Source organism: Diachasma alloeum, unplaced genomic scaffold (genome assembly GCF_001412515.2).
Source record: "Diachasma alloeum isolate Michigan unplaced genomic scaffold, Dall2.0 Dall_scaffold_00359, whole genome shotgun sequence".
NCBI classification, from domain to species: domain Eukaryota; kingdom Metazoa; phylum Arthropoda; class Insecta; order Hymenoptera; family Braconidae; genus Diachasma; species Diachasma alloeum.
In genome coordinates this window covers 614,897-639,501 of record NW_021680498.1, presented here as the reverse complement: position 1 = coordinate 639,501, position 24,605 = coordinate 614,897, and the positions used below count along the sequence as shown (strand labels likewise).

At 36.1% G+C, this 24,605-nt stretch overlaps 2 protein-coding genes across 2 annotated transcripts in view; one reads left to right on the top strand and one right to left on the bottom strand.

The window, feature by feature from the left end:
* Positions 1-24,605, bottom strand: part of LOC107041223 (neutral ceramidase) — a 45,890-nt gene that overhangs the window by 12,663 nt on the left and 8,622 nt on the right. Inside the window, exon 7 of the mRNA XM_015261666.1 lies at positions 24,345-24,551. Coding sequence (XP_015117152.1) covers positions 24,345-24,551 — 207 coding nt within the window. The remainder of the gene's footprint in view (positions 1-24,344; positions 24,552-24,605) is intronic.
* On the top strand, positions 21,495-24,329 carry LOC107041225 (cuticle protein 7). Its single transcript, XM_015261668.1, has 3 exons — positions 21,495-21,533; positions 22,837-23,067; positions 23,946-24,329. The coding sequence occupies exons 1-3, from the start codon at positions 21,525-21,527 to the stop codon at positions 24,225-24,227; spliced, it is 522 nt and encodes a 173-aa protein (XP_015117154.1). The 5' UTR covers positions 21,495-21,524; the 3' UTR covers positions 24,228-24,329.

Here is a 24,605-nt window from a genome sequence, read left to right as displayed (position 1 = left end):
CAGTGGAATAAGCTCAACCAGAGAGCTCAATCCTAATCCATTATTGCACTGGGTATGGAAAAAATGCAAATTTGTAGAGCAAATTTATCTTTTGCTCTACAATTTTCACTCAGCTTCACATTAAAAACTTGTGGTCCTCGTTCTAAAATGAATCATTTGTGTTTTTCGTTATAAAATCAATAATTTTAAAAATAAAAAATTTTTTATTGCTCAAACAGAAAAAAAATACATACCATTGTAATTTTTATTCTCCTATTGCCCCCCCCCCTCCCCCAACAGAATGGAAATTTTGAAATAAGCGTCTTCATGAATTATTGCTACGCAGTGGATAAAATGTCGAGTTTTTTCGAGAGCCAAATTACATGAATGAGAATTGGCATTCAACTCAGTCAGTATATATTCCGCAGATGCAATTCAGCGTTGCACGATTTAGACATACATGATGTACACATATGTTACCTGAGCATGGCTTGCAAATAAACACGTCCCCCTCGTAATCGGTGGGAAAGTGTATTTTGCGTGGTTCACCTCCTTACGACTTCCTCCGTTCCTCGTCATCAGTGAATCACCCGAGACGTTCCACCGTGTTATTATTTTTTCGATCGCCCATATGAGTTGTAATAACCCCGGTAACTATTTCTCATTGAGAAGTGTTCTGTGCAGAAATCTCTGTTCAGACGAATGCGTTCGGCATTGTGTTGATTAATTATTGATTTAGTTGACTGATTAATTATGTGTTGCGCGCGTAAACTAATCGTTTCGATTAAATACTGCGCAATTGTAGCCACATGCAATTATCTGGATTGATACTTTCATTAACGCTATAGTGTTAAAACATTCTGTCCGAATTTTTCGTGGAAAATCCCGGAAATTTATCTCATGTTCAATTTCCACTGGAAATGAGACTCGTCGCACTTCTTTTCGATTTTTTAAATTACGGTAGTAAAGCCTCAAAATAATTTGAACAAATTTGACATCTCATTGTAAAGTGACTAGAAGCCTCATCAATGAAAATATCCCTTAAAAATATTATAAGTAGTTGGATTTTTTAATTTTTATTCCGAAACGCCGGACCGTCACGTATGAAAAAATCCTATAGAAATTTTCCATACGAATTATTTCTATACATAAATTTTTAATAAATTTTTGTTTTTATACGAAAGATGTCTACACGCTCCAGAGAAAAACGTAGAGAAATGTCGCAACTCCATACGAAATGTTGCTACACATCATAAAATCATGAAATTTCAGATTTCCCTGAAAATTGAATGTAATTTGGCCCTGACTATTCATATTCGATTGGAAATTCAAATTAATGAAGAAATCCTCGTTTTTATGCTGCTTAAAAGTCTGGAATCACATATGAAAAAATTCAATAGAAAACCCAGCGAATTCGCTAGAAAATTCTATTGGAATTCTGTTAAAAAATTCTACTTGTTTTTTGCGCTGATTCTATTGGATATTCAATAAGAAAAAGTCAATAGATTTCAAATTTGTTTGAATTTTTCTCTACCTGATTTCATTGAATCTTCAGTGAAACCTGAAATTTCATTATTTTTTTTCCCCCGAAACCGCATTCAGTGTCAGTCTCCTAAAAATTAATAGTCAGCTGTCTAAAATTTGAAATTTCATTTTTTTTCTAACAGTGTACTTAACTTTTGTACTTAACCTTAACTGCTCTCTCCACACATGAACACTGAGAGAAAAATATGATTCTTCTGATTATATTCCATCACCATCGAATTATAGTCAAAAAGTCCTCAACAATTTTTCATGGGTTACGGTAACTATGGCCGAGAAGTAATAACTACAATGGAATGTAGTCATTGCAACTATTTTATAGTTCTCCTCACGATAGATTTGTCGTGGTTACTTTTGAACTTTGGTTAGTTTAACTGCATTTTGATTTGCAAAAATTACGCTTGTGAATTTACTATAATGTTATGTGCTGCATACAAAAAAAAATCGTATCATTCACCAAAATAGCCTCAACTATTTTCTTATTGTAAATCGAAGTTCAGGTTTTTCTCTCAGTGAAAAACCTCAATTCACCCATAAAATTCAAGGTGAAATGCTGTATCCTTTATTCAATTTATTCAATCATGAAAAACTCAGTGCTTCAGAGTCCTCGAAACGTGCCAAGGATCAGAAAGAGACATTTCACCACTCCATCTCGCGTGTGGCATTCACATGCCCAAGAAATCACACACGAATAAACAGTGATCTCTCAGGCTCACGCGCGGGAACCCAGGGAATCGTAGTACCCCAAACAACGGCCCCTCCCACTCCCTTATTTCCCGACGATGGTTCACATGATTGTATTGAAATGGCAACTCGTAAACAATGCATTGCATAAGTCGGGCAGTGGATTAGTAACACGTCAATTGACACGGCCGCGACACGAGGGGGCACATAGGAGTTACACGTAATACGTGCATTTCTGAGAAGTCCCTGGGAGTGAGTGATGACGTATTTTCCTCGAGAGCCTGATATTTTCGATGTGAATTTTTTTTGACTTGGCACACACATCCTGTGTGAGAGCTGGGACTTTGTTTTACATCGTCAACAGTGTGACGCCCTCTAAAAAACAGATCATGGGGCTGTTTGCAAAACAGTGGCCGAGTGATCGCTGTTTTTTAAGGAAAGATTGAAACCAAGGGATCCTATGAATACTTATGTTCAAATATTAATGAATATTGAAGATAAACAATAATAACAATACTTGGAAAAGGGAAAACAGTGAAAAAAATATTTTCACTGTTTTTCCTTCATTTTTCTGATACTCAGTTGTACTTTTAGAGAAATTGACATTATTCTGGGGACATTTCTTTCGGAGACAAATAAAAAATACTTGGAAAATACTTTGGGAATGAACAGTTTTTGAAAATTTTCAATGTGAAATTTCCTCTAGATTTCAACAATAACAATGCAAAAAGCTTTCTCCGCAAATTAAAAAAAAATCCAAAAACGGTGACGTTGACTCATAGATTTCCACCATTTCTCTCTCAAGTTTAAATATTGAACCTCCGTGATTTATTATATTTACCGAGGAGATATGGCTTCAATTCTTCAGTACATCGCAGTTACCCGCGAGACCGTCGAAACCTTTAGCCAATAGCGGTGCAACGAGGAGCAGCCACTGTTTACCACCGCGAACCGCTCCAGATATAAAACAGTGCACTCTATTTATCTGCACCAAATGGCAAGCGCCGGGGGACTGATCCCACCGAGAGCCACTTGCGAAATTAAAATCAATCTCAATCTAGATTTCACCCAATACTGAAATCACGTCCATTACAAATATCTATTATGAAGATTGATTTTAATGATGAGGATGACATATTGGAAACGGGAGATTTAGTCGACTAATTGTAAGTAGAGGAGTTACGTAGAAAGGGATCCATCTGCACTCACAGAAATGACGCATTTGGATCAACTGAAAAATTTATTCAATATTTCTCCATTTATTCCAATGAAAATGTTTCAACTATGCGGAATAAATAACTTCAAGTAGAACAACTCCATTCATTCGACTCCAATATAACTCGTCATTACATTTAAGGATATTTAACCTATCAAGTGGACAACTCAGTTGAAAAAAAAAATAAAATTGACTAAATGAATCATTCATGTTACAAATTATTTTTCTCATCAAATTAGAAGTGATATGGCGTACTTTTCCGGTCTCAAATGCAATAATTAAAGAAAATGTTCATAGATAATGGAGGACTTGTGACTGCAGTGGTAACAGTCGAATTTTGATCGGGCAACATCGCACGCTTCGGCTAGTAGTGGGGTTGTAACAGTGAGATGAATGTTTGTGTGTGTCATACGTGTCCATATGCTTCCAGCACTGAATTATCGTCACCGACTTTACCGACCTCGATCAGCTGTTGTGCGGTGTTGTCGCGTTGCTCGACTCGTAATGGCGGTCAAATTTTTTTTAGAGCAATTCGAAAATCAATCGAAGATATCACGCCTATATGGCCCGGTCCCCTACTTGTTCTCGCCAGCGATAGATTCTCCATAGTCTAAAGTAAATGGCTTGTGGTTTTTTTTCAATATCTTGAGTGTCTAACCAATGCAACATCTCGATCAAAGTTCACACGGTCACGTTTCTTCCCTAAGCGTAATGTTACAAGAAGTGATTTTCAGACATTAATTTCTCGCTGGGATCCCCCGATGGAAGGATTAAGATTATTACTAACGTGTGGCTCAAATATGAACCTGGCATATGAGACAATATTAAAATTATGGTGAATATGTGGCTAAACATCCTTAAATAATGGATTAGTATTTATTGATGAGTTCGTTTTCTTCCCCCCTAAATGCTGATTTCATGTCTCAAAGTCTGATATAAAAAGAATTTAATTGTAATTATGATCAAAATATTATTGAATGAGAATAGGAATCAGAACATGAGCAAATCATTTATTGTAATATGAAAATTGATATGAATTTATATGAATCGCGAACACATTTATTTATATTGCAAAAAATATGAATTTCATGTGAATAAAAACCGAAAGAGGTTCATAACTAATTATTTAAATAAAGCCACTTGTTCAATTCCCATAACGACGATAACAATAATGAATTAGTAATAATAAATCATTTCTCTGGATGTGTGCTCTCGTTTTATGAGAATATTTTCACTTTATTCCGTCATGTTTTCAACATATGCTAATTCTCACTCCCAGAATATTCATTCTTTTTCTCGTGCTCTTGTACCCGTGAATTGCAATGGCTCGTAGTAATAGTGACTGGATACTCTGTGCAATCCATACTGTTGTACATCGTCTCACACCCGTAGCTCACCTCAAACGAGCTCAGTCACCACAAACACGAGTTTACGAAACCCCATTACCACACGTGTAGGAGCATGTAATAAATGGATGTACGCAAGATGCATTCTTTATTGTCAAAGAGGAAACTCATTCCGGAAATCACACTGGAAATTTTCTCGAGTTTCATTGATAATCACATCGCAATTTTCAACGCCGTTAGTTTCTATTGGTCGCTCTAAGTTGAAGTTGGTTTCACGGAAATGAAAATCGTGGGGGAATCTTCTGGATGCTCTCGATATTGTAGAATTTCCAACTGAATAATGCAGAATGTGAAAAGTACACGGAGAGAATGTCAAATTAAAAATCATACCGGAAAAACTTGAAAATTTGATTTATTTAAACCGAACATTTGCGTTGAGAAATTCATTTTTTAAGATTTAAGGGTGTTTAGTCAGTGCCGGTAAATTGTTGGCAAATGTGTTTTTTTTTTCATAGTCAAGGAAAATTCTGTAATTTTTTCGGCTGACAGTAAAACATATAAAACTAACTTTTCTAACGTTAAAAAAATTAATCGCAATAGTCTCGGCAGAAATGAATAAAGTAATTTTTCCTTACACACGGGCTCTTATGAAATTTATGTTCAAATTGATAATTCACCTACTAGAAGACTCTAAAAATAGAAATAAAAATAGAAGGTACGGTGTAAAATCATACTGAATCCAATGGCCAGAGAAAAATCTGGGGTAGCCGGGCAAAAAGAGGAAATATTTGAGTGATTCTATCCCAGATAAGCGCATGTTAGCGCATGCATTTGGTGCATTTTGTCTATTTCATTTCTAAATAATGAACGTGGGTTGGTGGATTGAAATTTGTATCAAAGTGAAGAGAATATCTTCATCTGTCAGTTTAGAAAAATCAATTTTTTTGAAGTACTTGCGATTTTGGATAGACATCCTTAACATAGTCCTTTTCAACGGACGAAACAGAATAAAATGCACGGACGAAAAAATAATTTTCAAAAGTGTTGAAAATGCGTTATTTTTTAACATCAATTCAACAAATATTGAGATGTCAATTGCGGACTTCTTTAAAGTTTCAAAGGGTTCAACGTGACTCAAAGACACGTCTAAAACATTTGAGAAATTTCACGTGTGTAATTTTTCATTTCTTGGAAAAAAAAATTCCTTTGAAGTTACTGATATTTTACGGACGTGGGAAAGAGGGATTCCCCGTCGATGATGAAAATAGAGAAGGAATTGTAGCCAACAGAAATGTTAGAATTTATCACACTGCCCCACATAAGAAAAATTTCACTCGAGTCTACTCATTTGTAGAATGAAATCCACTTAAAATGCAAATTGTTCCATCAATTATCCAACGAATTCATAACCAAGCGATAAACCCGAAAAATTTAATTTCCCTACAGATCCCTTTTTAGGAAATATATCGTAATTCAAAAGAGATAGCAAAATTTTCGTGAAGGCCTTTTTGTGGCTTTCTCCTCATTCTATATAAAAGGTCTCCATAAGAACTCAATTCCCTCAGATACGCTATTAACCGAAACTCATCTTGAAGTTACGTTCATCCTGAATTAATCAGTACCAATTGAATTAATAATTTCACTGATGACATGTCCACTCGACGCGCCCCCCTGGACTCCATATGAAATCCCGCACTGATAGAAAAAAGACAAAGTTCCCAAACAAGTCTTACATGTGCCAAGAAAATAGTTTTTTGAAAATGATCAAAAAAGGATTTTTTTGTGCCAAACATGCAGAGAGTGCGCCGGAATGAAAAATTTTTGTCGCAAAAATAGATTTAGTAGTTCAAAAAAAATTGCATTCTCTGTACACGCAAGAAATGTCATTTCTAGCACTACTCCTTCGTTATTCGACACTCCCATACGTATTTTGCTCCCGAAAAATCTCTGTTTTATGCGAAACAAGGGATAGTAGTTTATCGTTTCGGCTGTCTAATAATCACAGACAAGAAATGAACCCTTCAATGAAACAATAATAATGATATGATAGCAATCTTGTAACTTAGGGATAAAATATTAGTTGATAAATTTTCCTCTACATGAGACATTTTCATCCTGAAAAGGCACCGTCTGGTATGAATTATCCGTCTCTTGAGCAAAATATTTCCTTGCTGTCGAAAGCAGAACAATTATTCATGTTTGAGACTTTCAAATTCGAACCAAACAAATTCTTTTTTGGCAATTTTCAACTAGCGATTTTGTTGGCCCAAACAAGACTTGTTTGACAACGTGTTTGTTTTTCTCTCAGTGCGATAACGTCTCGCAGCAGTCCCTGAACTCTCCTTTCAATTTATCTCTCATCAGTCGCAATTCCGCAATATTTTCAAGTACTTGAGAACTGTGAAATACGAAGGAAATAAAAAGTGATCCAGAAATTATGCCAAGTGGATCCTCAGGTACTTGACCGAGCTTTCTTGACTTACGTAACCACCAGAAAAATGTTATCTTTCTGCCATAACGCGTGAGGCACCCACACGTCTGCGCCTCATTCATTCCGTCCGCTCTGAGGTGTGCGAAAACATTCACTTTCGAATGAAGTCTATTCAAGTTCTTTGGCAATTTCTTTTCTCGCTCAAATACTTTTCGACATTTGTCGTTGAACGTTGGAGTTTCTATTAAAAACTCAAATTTTACGCGGAGAGAATATGAAATTAAAAATGACTGCACTGCACCCCAGAATTTTAATAAAATCCCCCTACAATCTCTAGAGAATTTCAATAGAACTTTTAACGAATTCACTACGGTTTTTTATTAAATTTTCTCACACGTGTTATTATGTAATTTTCACATTATTTTCATGCTTTTGTTTTTCCCTGTAGTCAACCCGCACCGCCCTGCAGGGAATTCATTGATCCTTTGATTTTTCTTATCCCCATTCGATGGAACAGTGAGATCCGAGGGAATAGCCCCCAGAACCTTGAGAAAATACAAATGTACACATACGTGGGAGGGTTAGTGAGAAGAAGGCATTGTGGGCTCCTCTATCCGGAACGGAGCCCCTCTTGTTTTGGTGGCGGGTGGGAGATGGATATAAGTACATTCAACGGGGATGATGCCTATCAGTGTCTTCGCGCTCTCAACCTCAGCGTCGTTCACTCTAACGACGAAAACGAGAAGAAACGAGGAAAATTAGTTTGAGACCGACTGAAAGTGAAAACGGAAGTCATGATTAAGGTACGCGAGTGATTCCCATGTAGTTGTGGTATTTATCGTGTTGTCTCAGTCACTGTTAATTAACTCATCCGAAGAGATTTAATTAACTACTCGAGAGAGAGAGAGAGAGGAAAATAGACCATGAAGACTAATGAAAATTTCGTATTTCTGTAACGAGTGTTGGAAGTAGACGAGTCAAATTTTTTTATTGAATTATTACATCATGAACAATAAGAATAATGATAATCATTATTATAATTTTTATAATAATTTTTATCATTGTGATTATTATTTATTAAATTTTATGCATTTTATTTTGCGAATATCTCTCCAACGAGTAGATTTACAGACATGAAAAAATTCTATCGGGTTTCTATAGGATTTCTATTGGAATGCTATTGAAAAATTCTACTTGTTTTTTGTGCTGATTCTATTGCATATTTGATAGGGAAAAGTCAAGGGATTTTGAATTTTTGTCCGATTTTTTCTCTTGAGATTTTATTAGAATTATTGAGCACAAATTTTCCCCTGGAATTTTTTTTTTCCCATTACAGAATTAGAGAAAATTGATGCCCAAGCATTTTTATCTTTTTTTATTTTTTATTGAAATAGAAATTCGAAATCTATTGACTTTTTTATAGAATATTCTATAGAATCAGCGTAAAAAAAACAAATAGAATTTTTCAATAGGATTCCAATAGAGATCCTATAGAAATCCCGTAGAATTCCTAGAGAATTCCAATAGAATTTTTTAGCGGATTCGCTAGGTTTTCTATTCAATTTTTTTTACGTGCGAATGAAAATGTCAAAAGACTTTTTTGTCGAAAACTTCATGAAACATAAACCCGTCTTTTCACTAATATCTCTAAATCTAAATGTTTACGAAGACATTTCCAGAATAAAGCCGCAGAAAAATCAGGAAAAAAATTACCCGATGAATTCTAGAAAAATTGTTGTGCGATTATCCTAGAATTTCCTACAAAAATAAATATTTTCATGAATTTCTGTAAAACCCCTGCCTCCAAAAATACTCACAAAATTATTTGTGAGGAAATGAAAAAAATTAGAAATTATTTTTTTTTAAACTTCAGAGATATGAAATAGAATTAAATAGGATCGCGATTATTGTCGTGCAATCGTTTCAAAAAACGCGTCGATAACACCCGTTAATAAATAGAAAATGAATGAATAATAAAAACCACAGAAGAAATCGTATTTTAATCAAAAAAATTTATACATTTTATTTGAAAGAAAAAGAAAAAAATGGCTAATGATTTTAAAAACTTCAAAGACATTAAATAAAAAAATGTTTTTTCTTCTTAAATTTCTAAGAAGCGGAGAAGATAGCAAAAGAGTTTTCAGAAAACTCGCAAATATAATCGCAAAAGCCCTTTGATAAATGTTTTCAAGTCTTTTCTCCTCCAATCATTATCAAAATAGCCATTCAATTTCTCGTTTTCAAACCCGCCCACTTTTCCAAATTTTCTAAATGAAATTCTGTTTGAAAATAAAAAAAAGTGTTGTGTCATTTCGTTCTCTCCATACTTAACGGCAAGACTTATGGTAAATACTTGATTAAAATGCCCATAAAAAAAACATCTGTTGAACGCGCGAAAGTGGCAACAGTAAAGCATCAGACTGTCCCTGCTGACTCGACAGTTGGAGTCGGATGGGAAAGTGACAAAGAGTCTCATTGCTCGTCAGACGGAACCTTCATGTGCGAATATAAACAAGCCATCGAGGAAGTCCCTCCCGATACGTTAACTTTCCCATCTTTTTGTTTCCGCGTTGAGAAAATAAAAAAATTAAAAAAAATCCAGAGTTCGTCCCAACGACGAGGTCGCAAAAATCTTCCTAATGAGGTAATAAATTTATATGAATTTCTAGCTACTGAGTCTGCTACTCGCGTCGGGAATTTGGTCCACCGGAGCTGTCCTTATCGGTCACAATGGCGCCCACGGGCACTATTATCCCGATTATTCCGGGTATGAAGCATTGACGAACGACTACGAGACTCATCACGTCGTGCCAACGGTGTCGGTACCTGTACACTCTGTCTCAGCCGCGCCTTTTCTCGCTCACGAGCATCATCCCCATCACGCTGTCGCCCATCACGATCCTCACAGTGAGGATCACGATTACTATGTAAGCAATGTTTTATTTCCAATGATTTCGTAATTTTAACTTTCAGGTAGTGACTTTTCTTGGGAGTTCGAATCACATAATGAAACTCGCTGTTTTCATGGGGGGATACTGTTTTTTTTTAACTGTTTTTATTTAAAAAAAATCAAATTATTTGTTTTTTTTCAACAAAAATTTGGTTAAAAAAACAGTTAATATTTACAATATTTACAAGCCTTAAAAACTAATAAAGTTTTTCATGAATATAATTCTATGAAATGTGTAAACTTCGGCCTGGAGAGACTCTCTAGTTTATCGAGTATCGTCAATTATTCAGAAGAAAATTTCTTCATGATTTGCCGGCGTTTCATTTTATACGTGGTCGGCGCAATTTTTTTCGTAACTCTAGATTCGTCACCTCATTTAATAACAAAATTTGACTGTTTCATTTGAATAGCCTAATAAATTATTGCATTTCAATAACCGCATAATTCCCGAAATATCTAAAAAATACAAAAAATGCCAAAAATGCAAAAAATGCAAATTATTTTATTCTACATATTATTATTTTATTATTCTTCAACATGGATCGTGACCCTCACAGTGAGGATCACGGTTACTACACAAGTAATGTTTTATTCCCAATGATTTCGTAAGTTAAACTTTCATGCAACGACTTTTCTTGCTAGTTCGAATCACATAATGAAACTCGCTGTGTTTTCATGAGGTGGAGACTGTTGGTCGAGTCTGTTTGGCACGTTCGCACTGGAGCAATTAATTTTTTCGGGTAGCAAGTTTTTTGGAGAAACCAAGAGTCGGAATCTGTTCATACGAAGTTTGATTATTTGGGGTTTGTGAGGGAATTACGTTTTTGGTTGGGAGTTGTTGGGGCACGAAAGAGATTGGCTCAACTTTTTTTTCAGGCATTATGTTGTTATTCAGTTTTGCATTGCAGACTCCGAGTGGAAAAACCTGGAAAATTGATGGCCAAGCATTCTTATAGAAAAAATCTCAAGAGAATCTCAAGAATTGAACTTCGTGCAAATTCCCTATTAATTACATAGAAAATTCTTCGTAATCTCCTCAGTTCACCAGGCACGAACAAATTCAATGGAAAACCTAGCGAGTTCGCTAGAAAATTCTATTGGAATTCGATAGGAATTCTATGGGATATCTATAGGATTTCTATTGGAATTCTTTTTTGTTTTTGCGCCGATTCTATTGGACATTCAATAAAAAAAAGTCATTACATTTCAAATTTCTGTTTGACTTTTTGTCTTAGATTTTGTCTATTGGAAAATTGAAAAAATCTCAAGAGAAAAATTGAAAGAGAAATTCGAAATCTGTTGGCTTTTTCTTATCGAATGCCCACTAGAATCCGCGCAAAAAACGAAACGAGTTTTTCAATAGAATTTCATTAGAAATCCTATAGAAACCCCGTAGAATTCCTACAGAATTCCAAAAGAATTTTCTAGCGAATTCGCTAGGTTAAATTAAATTTTTTAATACGTGCCGAGATAAATCAACAAAGAACAGCAACTCCATCTGAACAACTCCGTGATTCCCGTAAATTTTCCGTTTCAGTCTCATCCAAAATACACTTTCAACTACGGTGTCCACGATCCCCACACCGGTGACGTGAAAACCCAGCACGAGGTACGCGACGGAGACGTCGTTCACGGCTCCTACAGCGTAAACGAGCCAGACGGAAGTGTGCGGATTGTGGAGTACACGGCGGACGATCACAACGGTTTCAACGCTGTTGTCAAAAAGGTCGGACCTGCCTCCCACCCCCCTCCGGTTCACGTTGCCAAATACGTGGAGGCGGCGCCCGAATACTACGGCTACGAGTTCGATAAACATCATTTTTAGGATTGAATGGAGATCGATGGAATCGAGGAAAAATTAATTATAAGAAAGTCTGAAGTATTCACTCGGCTGGAAAAATCACTGATGTGGGGTCACTTCAGATACGCTAATTGAATTTACTGCCCCCTCAGACGTCTGCAATTGACCCGAGATAATTGAAACGAAGATCTCAGAGCTTTTCTGTTGGGAAACGAAATAAAAAAATCCTCGACGTTTCAGTCCACTGAATGTGTTCTAATCTAACTGAATTTGTTTATAAATTATGGCGACGAATTATTTGTTGTAAAAATTGTGAACTTTGTATTTTTATAATTTAAAATAAAAGGAATGGAAAATGATTTTTAGAAAATTATTCTTTTGATTTATTTTGCCAATTCTCGGAAAATACTCTCTCTGAAAAATAAATGGCAAGTGACCTTTCATCCCTCGCAATCCATCAAAGATAGTGAGCTAATTGAATTCACTGCCCTCGGATATCTGCAACTCGCCGAGATAATTAACGAAAATTTCGGAAATTGTCGGATTAAACGAAGATCTCGGACCTTTTTCGTTGAGAAACGAAATGAAAAAAATCCTCGAATTCTCAATTCACCAAATGTCTTCTAATAAACTAAATTTGTTAAAAAATCATAATGACTGATTATTTGTTGAAAAAACTATGACATTTTCATTTTTATAATTTAAAATAAACGAAAAAAAAATTCTTAGTAAATCCGTCTTTAGAAAAGTAAACAAACGTAAAAGTTGTGCCAACGAAATTCACTTATAATTGAGAAGATCTCAGAACACTTCCGCTAGGAAACGAATTGAAAAAAAAACCTCGACTTTTAATTCCCCTGACTGTGCTCTAATCCAACAAAATCTTTTTGTAAATCATAACTACAAACTATTAATAATAAATAACAAAAAACTACAAATTATTTTTTCTAGAAAACCATCGAATTAAAAGTTTTACAACATAAAATAAAAGAAAGAAAAAGCGTTCCTTAGAAAATTCTTCTTTACATTTATTTCCCATTCTCAACAAATACTCTCTCTGAAATACAAATAACAAGTCCCCCTCGCCATCCATCAAGAAGTCGTGACTGACAATCTCTTGCGAAACATTTTCAATCCAGGAAACCATGGTAGAATCCTCTTGTACCAAGATGAATGACCAGTTGCCTAATTTACATAACTCCTTCACACGTACCTTGTGAAATTTTTTTTGCATGAAGAAATAATTGTAACACTTCCATCCATTGTCACCCTCATGATCTTGACAAGAGAAACGGGAAAAGCGGGGAAAAAATGATATTATCCATAGCAACTACAAATGGCCTTTTCATTAAACTGAGTGAGTGTTAAACTCCTTAAACAGCAAACTTTTACTTGAGGAAAGAGGAAGCGTCTGTGGATCCATTGTCTTCTGAACGCCGTTTGAATAATGAACTGTATCCACAGAGAGAGGACAACAAAAAATAGAGCGGGGGAGGGGAAAAAACATGGAATTAGTTACGGGAAAAAGTCACTCCATATTCATGATTTCTCATTGTCCAACGCTCTGACGTTCAGGATTTTCGTTCTCTGCGCAATTAAGGCGCTGGAATCTTTAGACTCGTTTATCGCGGATTAGAGAATCCACGGAATGGAGAAAAAGTGGAGAAATTTATTGTTTATTGTATGACTTTGATGCACTTAGATAAATGATTCAGTTGAATTCAAGTAGCTCTACCCTTACGGTAAATTCAAACATTATTGAAAACTGCAAAAAATTGCAGAAAACTCGATCAGACTCGGAATTCTAATTTTTTTCTCAATTTAATTATCCTTTTGGTTTTTCAAAGAAGAAATGTTTAAAAATCAGGATTTAACCCAGTGTCTTATGTGAAAATCAACATTTCTATTGTAATCAAAGGTTAAAATATAAATTTTCTTTCATTAGATGTGAAAAAATTAATAATTTTTTTGACACCTCATAAAAAATAATCCAGCATTTTGCAAACAAGTGTTATTATTTATTTATAAGAGGGAAATGTTTGAAAAAATATCAATATTTCGCGAAATTTAATTCAGATCATCCTGATTGGGTATGAATTTTTTCTAATTTTTTCCATTCCTAACCAATTGGCGTACTCTATCACCCAGAGAATGAACTTATCCCAATACCGACTGAGAATTCATTTGAAAATTATATATACCAGATCCCGGAATATCATTCCGGATTCCAGAACATGAGATAATTGAAAAATTAAAATTCAGCGATTACGAAGCTACCATTCGCCACCATAGAAGCCTAACCGGTTCAATTCAGCGAAACGCAATCGCGTTATTGCGTAAACTTTCTACAAACTAAACAAAAGCCTCCTTTGCATTGAAATATGCCGCGACCTTGCTAGGTAGAAACACCCAAGCCTCAATGTCGCCCGAACACCAATAATCACTGTACTGTAACCAATTTTACGGGTTTCCATAGGTATAAATTATCGTGAAACCGGCGAATCTGCAATCAGTACGATCGTCACAGTGATAACGAAGCAGAAATGTACCAGGTAACAATACGCAATTCCCGAAAAAGTGGAGTTAATAAATTTTTCGAAAAGTTTACGCAAGAATTTCTTCTACAGTCTACTTTAATGAGTTAAACTCGTATTTCATTTCTAGTTTTTGACCATTTTTATTGCCCTCGCGGTCGGAAGTCATGCAGTCCCACTCGACCACGAATATATCTACGATGATAATTACTCACAACCGCCAGGGGTTTACCAACCAGCGATTATCAAAGTAGGATATCCAGTTGTTCAGACCAATTATGATGAGCACGATTCCCACGAGGATTATGTGAGTTTTTAAGCTTTCTCGAACCTTTTCATTGAGACATTTTAATAATTTAATTGAAGGACGAGTCGAATTTACATGAGATTAGCGGGGTGTAGGGAGCGTAAACACGTACTTTTTCAGATCTTTTCATTAAGATATTTCAATAATTTAATTGATGGAGGATTAACACGCAGGTCTACACTGATAGAAGGATTTAGAGGCTGTTACCGAGGCTTTTTGTCTATCAACACCATTCGTTTAGGAATTTTCTCGGTCTAATATTGGGGTGGAGAGCGGGGGGAAACATCAAATGCCGACAGTTCGCTGCATCGTTGGAAAAACGAGCAAGTGGATAATTGCATTTTTTTGTTAATTTTGATAAATTAGCAATTTTCGTCTGAACGTATTCTCTTTTTTAAATTCTTATTTCACTATTAGGGGGCTGCGCTCCCTGCTGGCTCCGCTCGCCAACCCCCATATGATCCCCATGTAGCTCCATATGACCCTTATGGGTCACAAGCATCAAAAGGGTTAAAATCCCTGATCCCCAGAAATTTGTTTTCATTTTAACCCTCATGGCCCTTATTCTGAACCTTGTGATTCTAATTATGACCTTCAGGACCCTTATTTTGACCTTCACGACCCTAATTTTGAGCCTCGTGCCCCTTATTTTGACCCTTATCACCCTTACTTGGACCTTTGAGACCCTCATCACCTGCATGACCCTAATTCTGAACCTCGTGCCCCTCATTCTCACCCTTATGAGCGTTACTCGAACCCTTGAGACCCTTATTTCGACCCTTGTGACCCTTATTTCTACCCTTAATTCATCGCCAGAAGTCGATCGGGATTTTTATAATATAAAGAGAGGGTCACAAGGGTCAAAATTCCTTATTTAACATTGTTATGAAAGTTAAAATTTTTTTTTTCATTTTAATCCTCATGACCCTTATTTGGGCCCTTATTCTGAACCTTGTAATCCTTATTTTGGCCCTCGCGACCCTTATTCTGACCTTCATGATCCTAATTCTGAACCTCGGGCCCCTTATTCTGACCCTTATGACCCTTGCTCGGATCCTTGAGACCCTTATTTCGGCTCTTAATTTTAGAATCATAATTTCGAGTACCAAATTTTCATCACCAGAAGTCGATCTGAATTTTTATAATACTTGACACCTTTCTTCTTGATAAAGAGAGGATCACAAGGGTCAAGAGGATGAAAATGCCCTTATCTAACATTCTTATGAAAGTTTTGAAATTTGTATTTCATTTTAACACTCATCGCGCTTATTTGGGCCCTTATTCTGAACCTCGTGATCCTCATTCTCACCCTCGTGACCCTCATTCTGACCTTCATGACCCTAAGTCTGAACCTCGTGCCCTTATTCTGACCCTTATGATCCTTACTCAGACCCTTGAGACCCTTACATCGACCCTTGTGACCCTTATTTCGGCCCTTAATTTTAGAATCATAATTTTGAGTACCACATTTTCATCGTCAGAAATCGACTGGGATTTTCATAATATAGAGATTCTGTCCTATTTTTTCACGTGAAAGTAGTATCGTCAATTGAAATGTCGTTGGTAATGTCATGAATTATTCGCTTTTTATTGATGATGATCCTATTATTGTCAGGCATATCCACAATACGCATTCAACTACGGTGTCAGCGATCCTCACACCGGTGATGTCAAGCAACAGGAGGAGATTAGGGAGGGCGATGTGGTCAGAGGTTCGTACAGTCTCGTTGAACCAGATGGAACTGTTCGCGTAGTGGAGTATACAGCTGATGATCACAACGGTTTCAATGCAGTCGTCAAGAAAATTGGACACGCCGTCCATCCCCTGGCTGTTAACAACCACGTAGTCCCGCAGCACATTCTTAATTATGATCCCAGTTATGTCGGGGATTATTGAGAGGAAAAAATAGACAATTCTACGAGGTTCCGAGAATTCTGTGAATGACGTTTGTAACTATTGAGTTCATTGACGAATGAGTGAATGAAATAATGTATGACAACAATTTTTTGTATCTTCTGAAGAGATTTATGTCTCAATTCCGAAATGATATGAGAGTGTTACTAATTAGGCGATTCTTCATATAATGAATGCTATAAAAAAAAGTGGGATAGGATTTTCTTCGTGAAAAAAGTCCCCTCAAATCTCGGATTTTTCAAATCATTCAGCAATTGAAAAAATTAATTCTAGAATTATTGATGTTATTGTGCACTTTCAGTTGATTTATGGTGATTGTTGATTAAATAAAGAGACTTATGATGAAAGGTGTCGGGAGACTTTTTTCTTTAACAAGTTATATCGGGGATTATTGAGAGAAAAAATAGTTCTGTGAGGTACCGAGAATTCTGTGATTGATGTCGAAGAACAGGTGAAAGAATGGGGAAAATTTGTGACTATTGAATTCATCGACGAATGAGCAAACGAAATAATGTATGACAACAATTTTTTGTATCTTCTGAAGAGATTTATATCTCAATTCCGAAATGATATGAGAGTGTTACTAATTAGGCGATTCTTCATATAATGAATGCTATGAAAGAAAAGTGGGATAGGATTTTCTTCGTGAAAAAAGTCCCCTCAAATCTCGGATTTTTCAAATCATTCAGCAATTGAAAAAATTAATTCTAGAATTACTGATGTGATTGTGCACTTTCAGTTGATTTATGGTGATTGTTGATTAAATAAAATGATTTATGATGAAAGGTGCGGCAAAACTTCTTCTGCAAGAAGAGAATCATCAATATCGAAATTCCCCTCATATCATTCTTTACTGACGCTATTCAACCGTTAATAAAGAGTAATGAGACCAACATGGACATTCCCATAATTCCTGCACTGAATTCCACCTAATCCGACGAGCGTGTCCTAGAGAATTTTACCGGCAGATATGAGAGAAGCATCAATTCTTAGTGGAGTGAATGAGAAAATGAAAATATGTGATAAAAATTATTCTTATTATATTATAGCAGTCGAACATCAGAGCTTTTATTTGAGCCCATTTGATCCTAACGTTCCGGATATTTTATAATGATTTTATTATTTAAACTTGGCAGGTCTGACAAGTTTACCTTTACAGGAAGATTGATGAAATACTTTAAAAATTGCAATTTTTTAAAATTACGGGAATTTTCTATAAGTAATTTATGAACAATTAAGTTTCCACTGTAAAAATCATTTCTTTGGAATCACCAAATTTATTCATATTTACAATTTTACCAGAAATCGATTTCATGCCTTAAAAAATGAGCTTTTCGAAAGTTTAAATAATTTCAATTATTTATTTCTAAACAACGAATGTAATTTGAGTGATACTGAATATTCACAATTTTTTTCAAATTTTTCTCACGCAATTTAATTGACAATTTTTTTTTAAATTGACAAATTTGGTGATTGAAAATGGTTGAATCTATTGTTTGGTTTATACCAAACTGTAAAACATACTTGAATATGCTTAATATCTACATTTGCGACACTAAAAATGACATAAGGGATCTCAATCTCAGACACAGGTTTTTCTAATGTATTCAAACATTTGCAACAATTTGCAATAAAATTTGAACCAAAAACCAAAAAATTGACTTTCCGAGGAAGATTCATGAAATAATTAAAAAATTGCAATTTTTGAAAATCACGGACATTTTCTATAAATAATTTATAAACAATCAATTTTCCACTATAAACTCATTGGTTTGGAATCGCAACAAATTTATTCATAATCAGAATTTTACCCGAAATCGATTTCATGCCTAAAAAAATCAGTTTTCCGAAAGCTTAAACAATAATTCCGTGCAAAATATAATTTGCTTCTTCAAATTTGTCTCCCGCAGTTCAATCGCCAAATTTGATAATTGAAAGTAGTTGAATTTTATTTTTAAATAGCGAAGTGTGAGCCACTAAAAATGACATAAAAGATCTCAATCTCAGACACTAGTTTTCCTAATGCATTTGACATTCAGACAAAAATTAGCAACAATGTACACATTTACGATCGTCGTCAGGGCAATTCTCACAGCACATTTCGCTCCCTGCAGGAGCATTTATCCATTATCCCATGAATTGCGCCCATAAAAATGTGCATTAAATTAAATTCGCCTCATTACGTATGTTGAATGGATGATGACGTTATTGAAACAGTCACAGTCCTTTGCGTAAGGACGTGAGACCCAGACTGACAACCACGTCCATCCAACAGTCATGGACCATGATACGTCCGTTTCGATACACATGCAACTCATTGCTTCACTCCGTTACATATTACCTGGCATTATTATGTGAAATTTGCGCAGCGAGAGGGAGGAGTTGAAGAGAGGGGGAGAAAAAAAACATCCGGAGCATGTACTCCCACGAGGCCGCTGGATCGGACGTAACAGTTATCGTTTTCTTCAATCGACTACGTGTTTTCCCTTTTTTCACGAATCAGTTGGGATCACTTCTGATCCATTTCGACACTCGTTGCGACAGAGATTTGTTTATTGAGGGGAAGCAATGCTAGAAGGTGACTGATGACTGAGTTGTAAACACTCGATTCTATTGGGAGCGAGGGCCGAGTATTGGAACCAGTGGTTATGACGCTTATTGTCACGTTCTAATAATGGAGACTGTAATGATGTTGACTCGCTCTGTGGGCTCTTAATGAACGGAGGATTTCTTGAATGGAGGATTTCTTGATTATTCAAGTAAAGAATGTAAAATGATTTTTTAGTGGGGCAACGTAGTAATTGTTGATGTGAGAAATAGAATGCAGGGCCATACTCGCCACACGTCAAGAAAGACTTGGCGAATTCACTAGAAAATTCTATTGGATTCTATAAAAATTGTAGGGAATTCTCGTTAAAATTCGATTTTTTTGCGTTGATTCTATGAGATATTTGATAGGAAAAAGTAAATTCCATTTTTCTATATTCTGTTGTATTCTCGAGTATTCTTTTGAAATTTTTTCTATAAGAATAACACAAAACAAAACAAAATATAGCGGAAACAACTTGGAAGATCCGTGTCCAATAATTTTAATAGAAAAAATCGCATAAATGATATACAGCATCTCAATATCAAACGCTAGATTTTCTAATGTATAAAAAAATTCGTGGCTTAAAAGTTATCAAGCGCTCGATATCTCGCACTAAGAAAAAAATCTTACGCCAAGAAATTTTATACTTGTCCGAAAGATGAGGACAATTTCTTCATGGCAAGAAAACGAATTGTCAAATCAATTAAAGTGGATTTTACATTAAGATATTTTAGAATTGAGACTAAAAAATTAATAAATGAATGAATTCAATTTTACTTTTTTTGAGAAATTGTTTTCTTGTCATCAATAAATTCAGTAGCGAAGTTCAAGTCGATTTTGGCTATTGGCCACTTTTCAATGAATATCGCGAAATCTAGGGGAGATAGCAGAATTTTTCTCATAACCTTTTTAGTAGCACTCAATTCGCTCTACCGAAAAGGTCATTATGAAAATTTCGCTATCTCCCTTAAATTCGGAAATATTTCTGGAAAACTCAAATAAGTACTAAATCGACTTAAAGTAGCTCTACCCTTCGGCCAGGCTACGCTGTACTTTTGGATATTTTCAATTTTTAAATTTTTCAACTAAATTGCATGGAAAAAATTTGAAATAATTCATACCCGGTCAGTATTATCTAAATTAAATTTCCCAAAATATTGATATTTTTTCAAACATGTCCCTCTTATAAATAAATAATAAAACTTGTTTGCAAAACGGTGGATTATTTTTTACGAGGTATCAAAAAAATTCTTGATTTTTTCACATCTAATGAAAAAGAATTCAGATTTTAATCTTTGATTACAATGGAAATGTTGATTTTCACATAAAACCCTGGGTTAAACCCTGATTTTTAAACATTTCCTCTTTGAAAAACCAAATTGATAATTAAATTGAGAAAAAAAATTAGAATTCCGAATCTAATCGAGTTTTCTGCAATTTTTTGCAGTTTTAATCTCTGAATTTACCGTAAGGGTAGAGCTACTTTAAACCGTTTGACCACTTCGCTGCTGAATTGTCCTCGTCTTTAGGAAAAGTACAAAATGACTTGAAGAAAGTTGTTATTTTCTTAGTGCAAGATATTTTACTCTTAAAAATTGTCAAATCAAGAGTTTCTTGATATAAGTGAAGACGTATTTCTGAAAACCCTTTGTTTTTGTCAGTGTGCGCCTGGAAACTAAAACTTTTCCCTTCCTGCACACCGACTCCCACCCTTACCCAAATCGTCAGTGGCCAACGTGCGTCCCACCGGCATTCCAGTGTTTACCTTGGGTGGCACCCATCAGCCGTAACGAGATCCTGTGCGCCAAATCGCGCCGGCCAGTAAAATCCCACTGGTTTCTTTCCTCACACTCATAGACGCAATCCTTTTTTTTCCACTTCAAGCAGCCACTTTTTACCACCTCACACACCCGGGAGAAAACTCCCACCCGCCGCTCCCCCGCCGACCTTCAGCCGTGTTAATGTCCAAGAGCAGGACACTCCCGGATGAATATACATTCGTGAATACAAAAAAAACTACTGGGTTTAATCGTGGCACTAGAAAAAAACGAAATTACGTACGTAACCTTGAATTGCACAACTCCTAGAGCACCAGAAGAACTGAACTAAATGGGGGAGGGACTGCTGGCACGCACTACAGTTGTTTTAGTATAAAAGTTCTCAACGCAACTTGAGGAGTATCAGTCGATTTACATTGTCCATCAGCGGATTATACGCCCAAAGGAAACCATGCTCAAGGTATTCACGCGTTTTTGACAGAAGTAGAGTGAATTCAGTAATTAAGTGATCAAACGGTTCAAGTCAATTCTATTCTATAGCGCCAGTTCTCGGTGAATGCCGCAAATTCTAAAGGAGTTGGCGAAATTTTCCTGAAAATATTTTTTGTAAAGAAAGGTGAAGACTCGAAAAAGTTTTTACAAAAATTCCGCTATCTTCATTAAATTCCGAGATATTCAAGAAACACTCAACTGGGAGATAAGTCGACTTAAAGTAGCTCTACCATTACGGTAAATTCAATGATTATTGAAAAGTGCAAAAAAGTTGCAGAAAACTCGGTTAGATTCGGAATTCTAATTTTTTTCTCAATTTAATTATCGTTTTGGTTTTTCAAAAAAGAAATGTTTGAAAATCAGAATTTAACCCAGTGTCTTATGTAAAAATCAACATTTCCATTGTAATCAAAGATTAGAATCTGAATTTTTTTTCATTAGATGTGAAAAAATCAAGAATTTTTTTGACACCACTGGGCTCGACCAATCAGGGTACAGTAGTCGAGATCACGTGGCGCCTTGCGCGACATCCGAATACTGTCTGATCAAACACTGAATAGTTCACTTGAGATTATTTTCCTCGACCAGTGGTCGACGCAAATTTCATTTGCTCTCTACCAAAAAGGTCCCTGAAAAATTGCTGCCCAATTAATTGTTATTGAGATAATTCAAAATTTATAGTAAAATTTACATAAATTTATAGAGCTAGTACAATTTGTAGGGATTTCTGTAGAAATTCAATGGAATTTCCAATTTTAGCGCAGCAGAAAAATGCGAATATCTTAGTATCAAAGTATTTAGTATCAAATTACTCATAATTTTCAATAAATTAAAAATATATTGACATGAAATTTCCCGGGTTCTATTCTCATCAAATAATTCACCTGAAATTTACAGTCTCCATTGATTGTTTCGTCAGATTATGGATTTTCAATTATAAACATCTCTAAAATATTCACAAAACTTTCGAAGAAGTCTGTCATATATTTTATTAAAAAAATCTCAAAACTGCTGTATTATTAATTACCAAAATAATTCACCCTTTAATGAATCGAGTTTTAAGTCTGTCGTTTGTGCGCAGAAACAAAAGATTTCACGGGCGAATGTCAAGACCGTTGTTCCTTCAGAGGAAAAAATTTCCCACGAAAGCGTTCATTCTGCAATTACTTAAAAGGCACTCATTAGCGGAATAATTCGCTCCACGAAGTGGCTGGTTTTCAAGCAGTGCCCGAAAGCTTACTTCCCTTAAAAGCTAATATTCAAATTTCCAGTTTGTCGTTCTTGTAACAATGGCTGTCACCAGCCAGGCAGTTTACATTGCTCACAACGGTTATAACGATTATGGATACGGGTATGACGGGCACGCTCTCACCGATGCGACAATTGTGGAGCCCGCAGTCAGTCAAGTGGCTTACGGAGTGAATCCTCACGTTTATGGAGCTTACGGAGCTTACCCAGCTTATGGATCCTACCATCACGGACATGATCACCATGATCACCACGTAAGTCTTGAGCAATTTTAGTTGGTGAAAACAGGGGATTAAGTGGGGACATTGAGTACATTACGGGAATCTTGTTTGCAATTGCGCGACATTTTGAGGTTTTCGAAATTTCTCAACTGGATGAAACTAGTTTTCAAATTTACATTTCGAATTAAAATAATATTTCTTGATGTTGAAAATTAATTGGTGATAAAAATTTGGTAGTCGAAATTAAGGCAACAATTAAGGGTCACAAAGGTCAAAATAAGGTTCATAAAGGTCAAAATAAGGTTCACGAGGTTCGAAATCAGAGCCATGAGGGTTAGAAAGTTCGCAAGGGTCAGAATAAGGGTCACGAGGTTCAAAATCAAGGTCATGAGGGTCACAATAAGGGTCGCAAGGGTCAGAATAAACGTCACGAGGTTTAGAATAAGGGTCGCAAGGGTCTGAATAAGGGTCACGAGGGTAAGGGTCGATAATAAGGGTTATGAGGGTCAGAATAAGGGTCGCAAGGCCCACAAGAAGGGTCGCAAGGGTCAGAACGAGGGTCGCGGAGCTCGAATAATGGTAATCAGGGTCAAAATAATGCTCATAAGAGTCAGAATAAGGATCGCGAGGTTCAAAATCAGGGTCATGAGGGTCAGAATAAGGGTCGCAAGGGTCAGAGCAAAGCTCGCAAGGGCCCCGAGAGTCAGAATAAGAATTATGAGGGTCAGATAAGGGTCGCAAGAGTCTCAATAAGGATCACGAGCGTCAGAATAAGGATGGTGGGGGTCACATGGAGGTTGGCGAGCGAAGCGAGCAGGGGTTGTAGCCCCCTAATACAGTAATAAAATTCTCAATCAATCAATCAATCAATCAATGGTATCGCCCGTTAATATTCTCATCACCGATTACAGGCACCCGCCAAGTACGCATTCAATTACGGAGTAAACGATCCTCATACCGGTGATGTCAAGAGCCAACACGAGGAGCGTGATGGAGACGTTGTGAAAGGATCATACAGCCTAAACGAGCCTGACGGCACAATTCGCGTTGTTGATTACACAGCTGATCCGCACAATGGATTCAACGCTGTTGTTAAGAAAATCGGTCATGCTGTTCATCCAGCCCCCATTGTGAAGCACATTGTGCCCCATTACCCAGCCCATCAACATCTCAGCCACGATTACGGATACTAAAAGTTATTTCCCGTAACTTTACCTTTTTTACGATTTGTACATGAATGACGAACTGTGTGATACTGCCTTTATGGGAATAAAATCAGTTATTGAATATGGAAATTTTTGAGGACTTACGACTGCCTCTGTGAAGAGTTTTCTAGCGATTATGCTGGTGCTTTCGAACATGTCCTTTCCGGGTCCTGACGCAAAACACCTTTCCTTTTTCCCAGGGCACGTGTACTGCGCTGAACATTCTTCACCCGAAAATTCGCACTTTGGTCCTTGGGTGTTGGGGGAGACGTCACCCAAGTTGCTTGACGCAAAAGCTGCTACAAATTTCCCCTGAAAACCAGAGAATAATCGATAACCCTGCGACTGGGAAACGTAAAGGGAGTG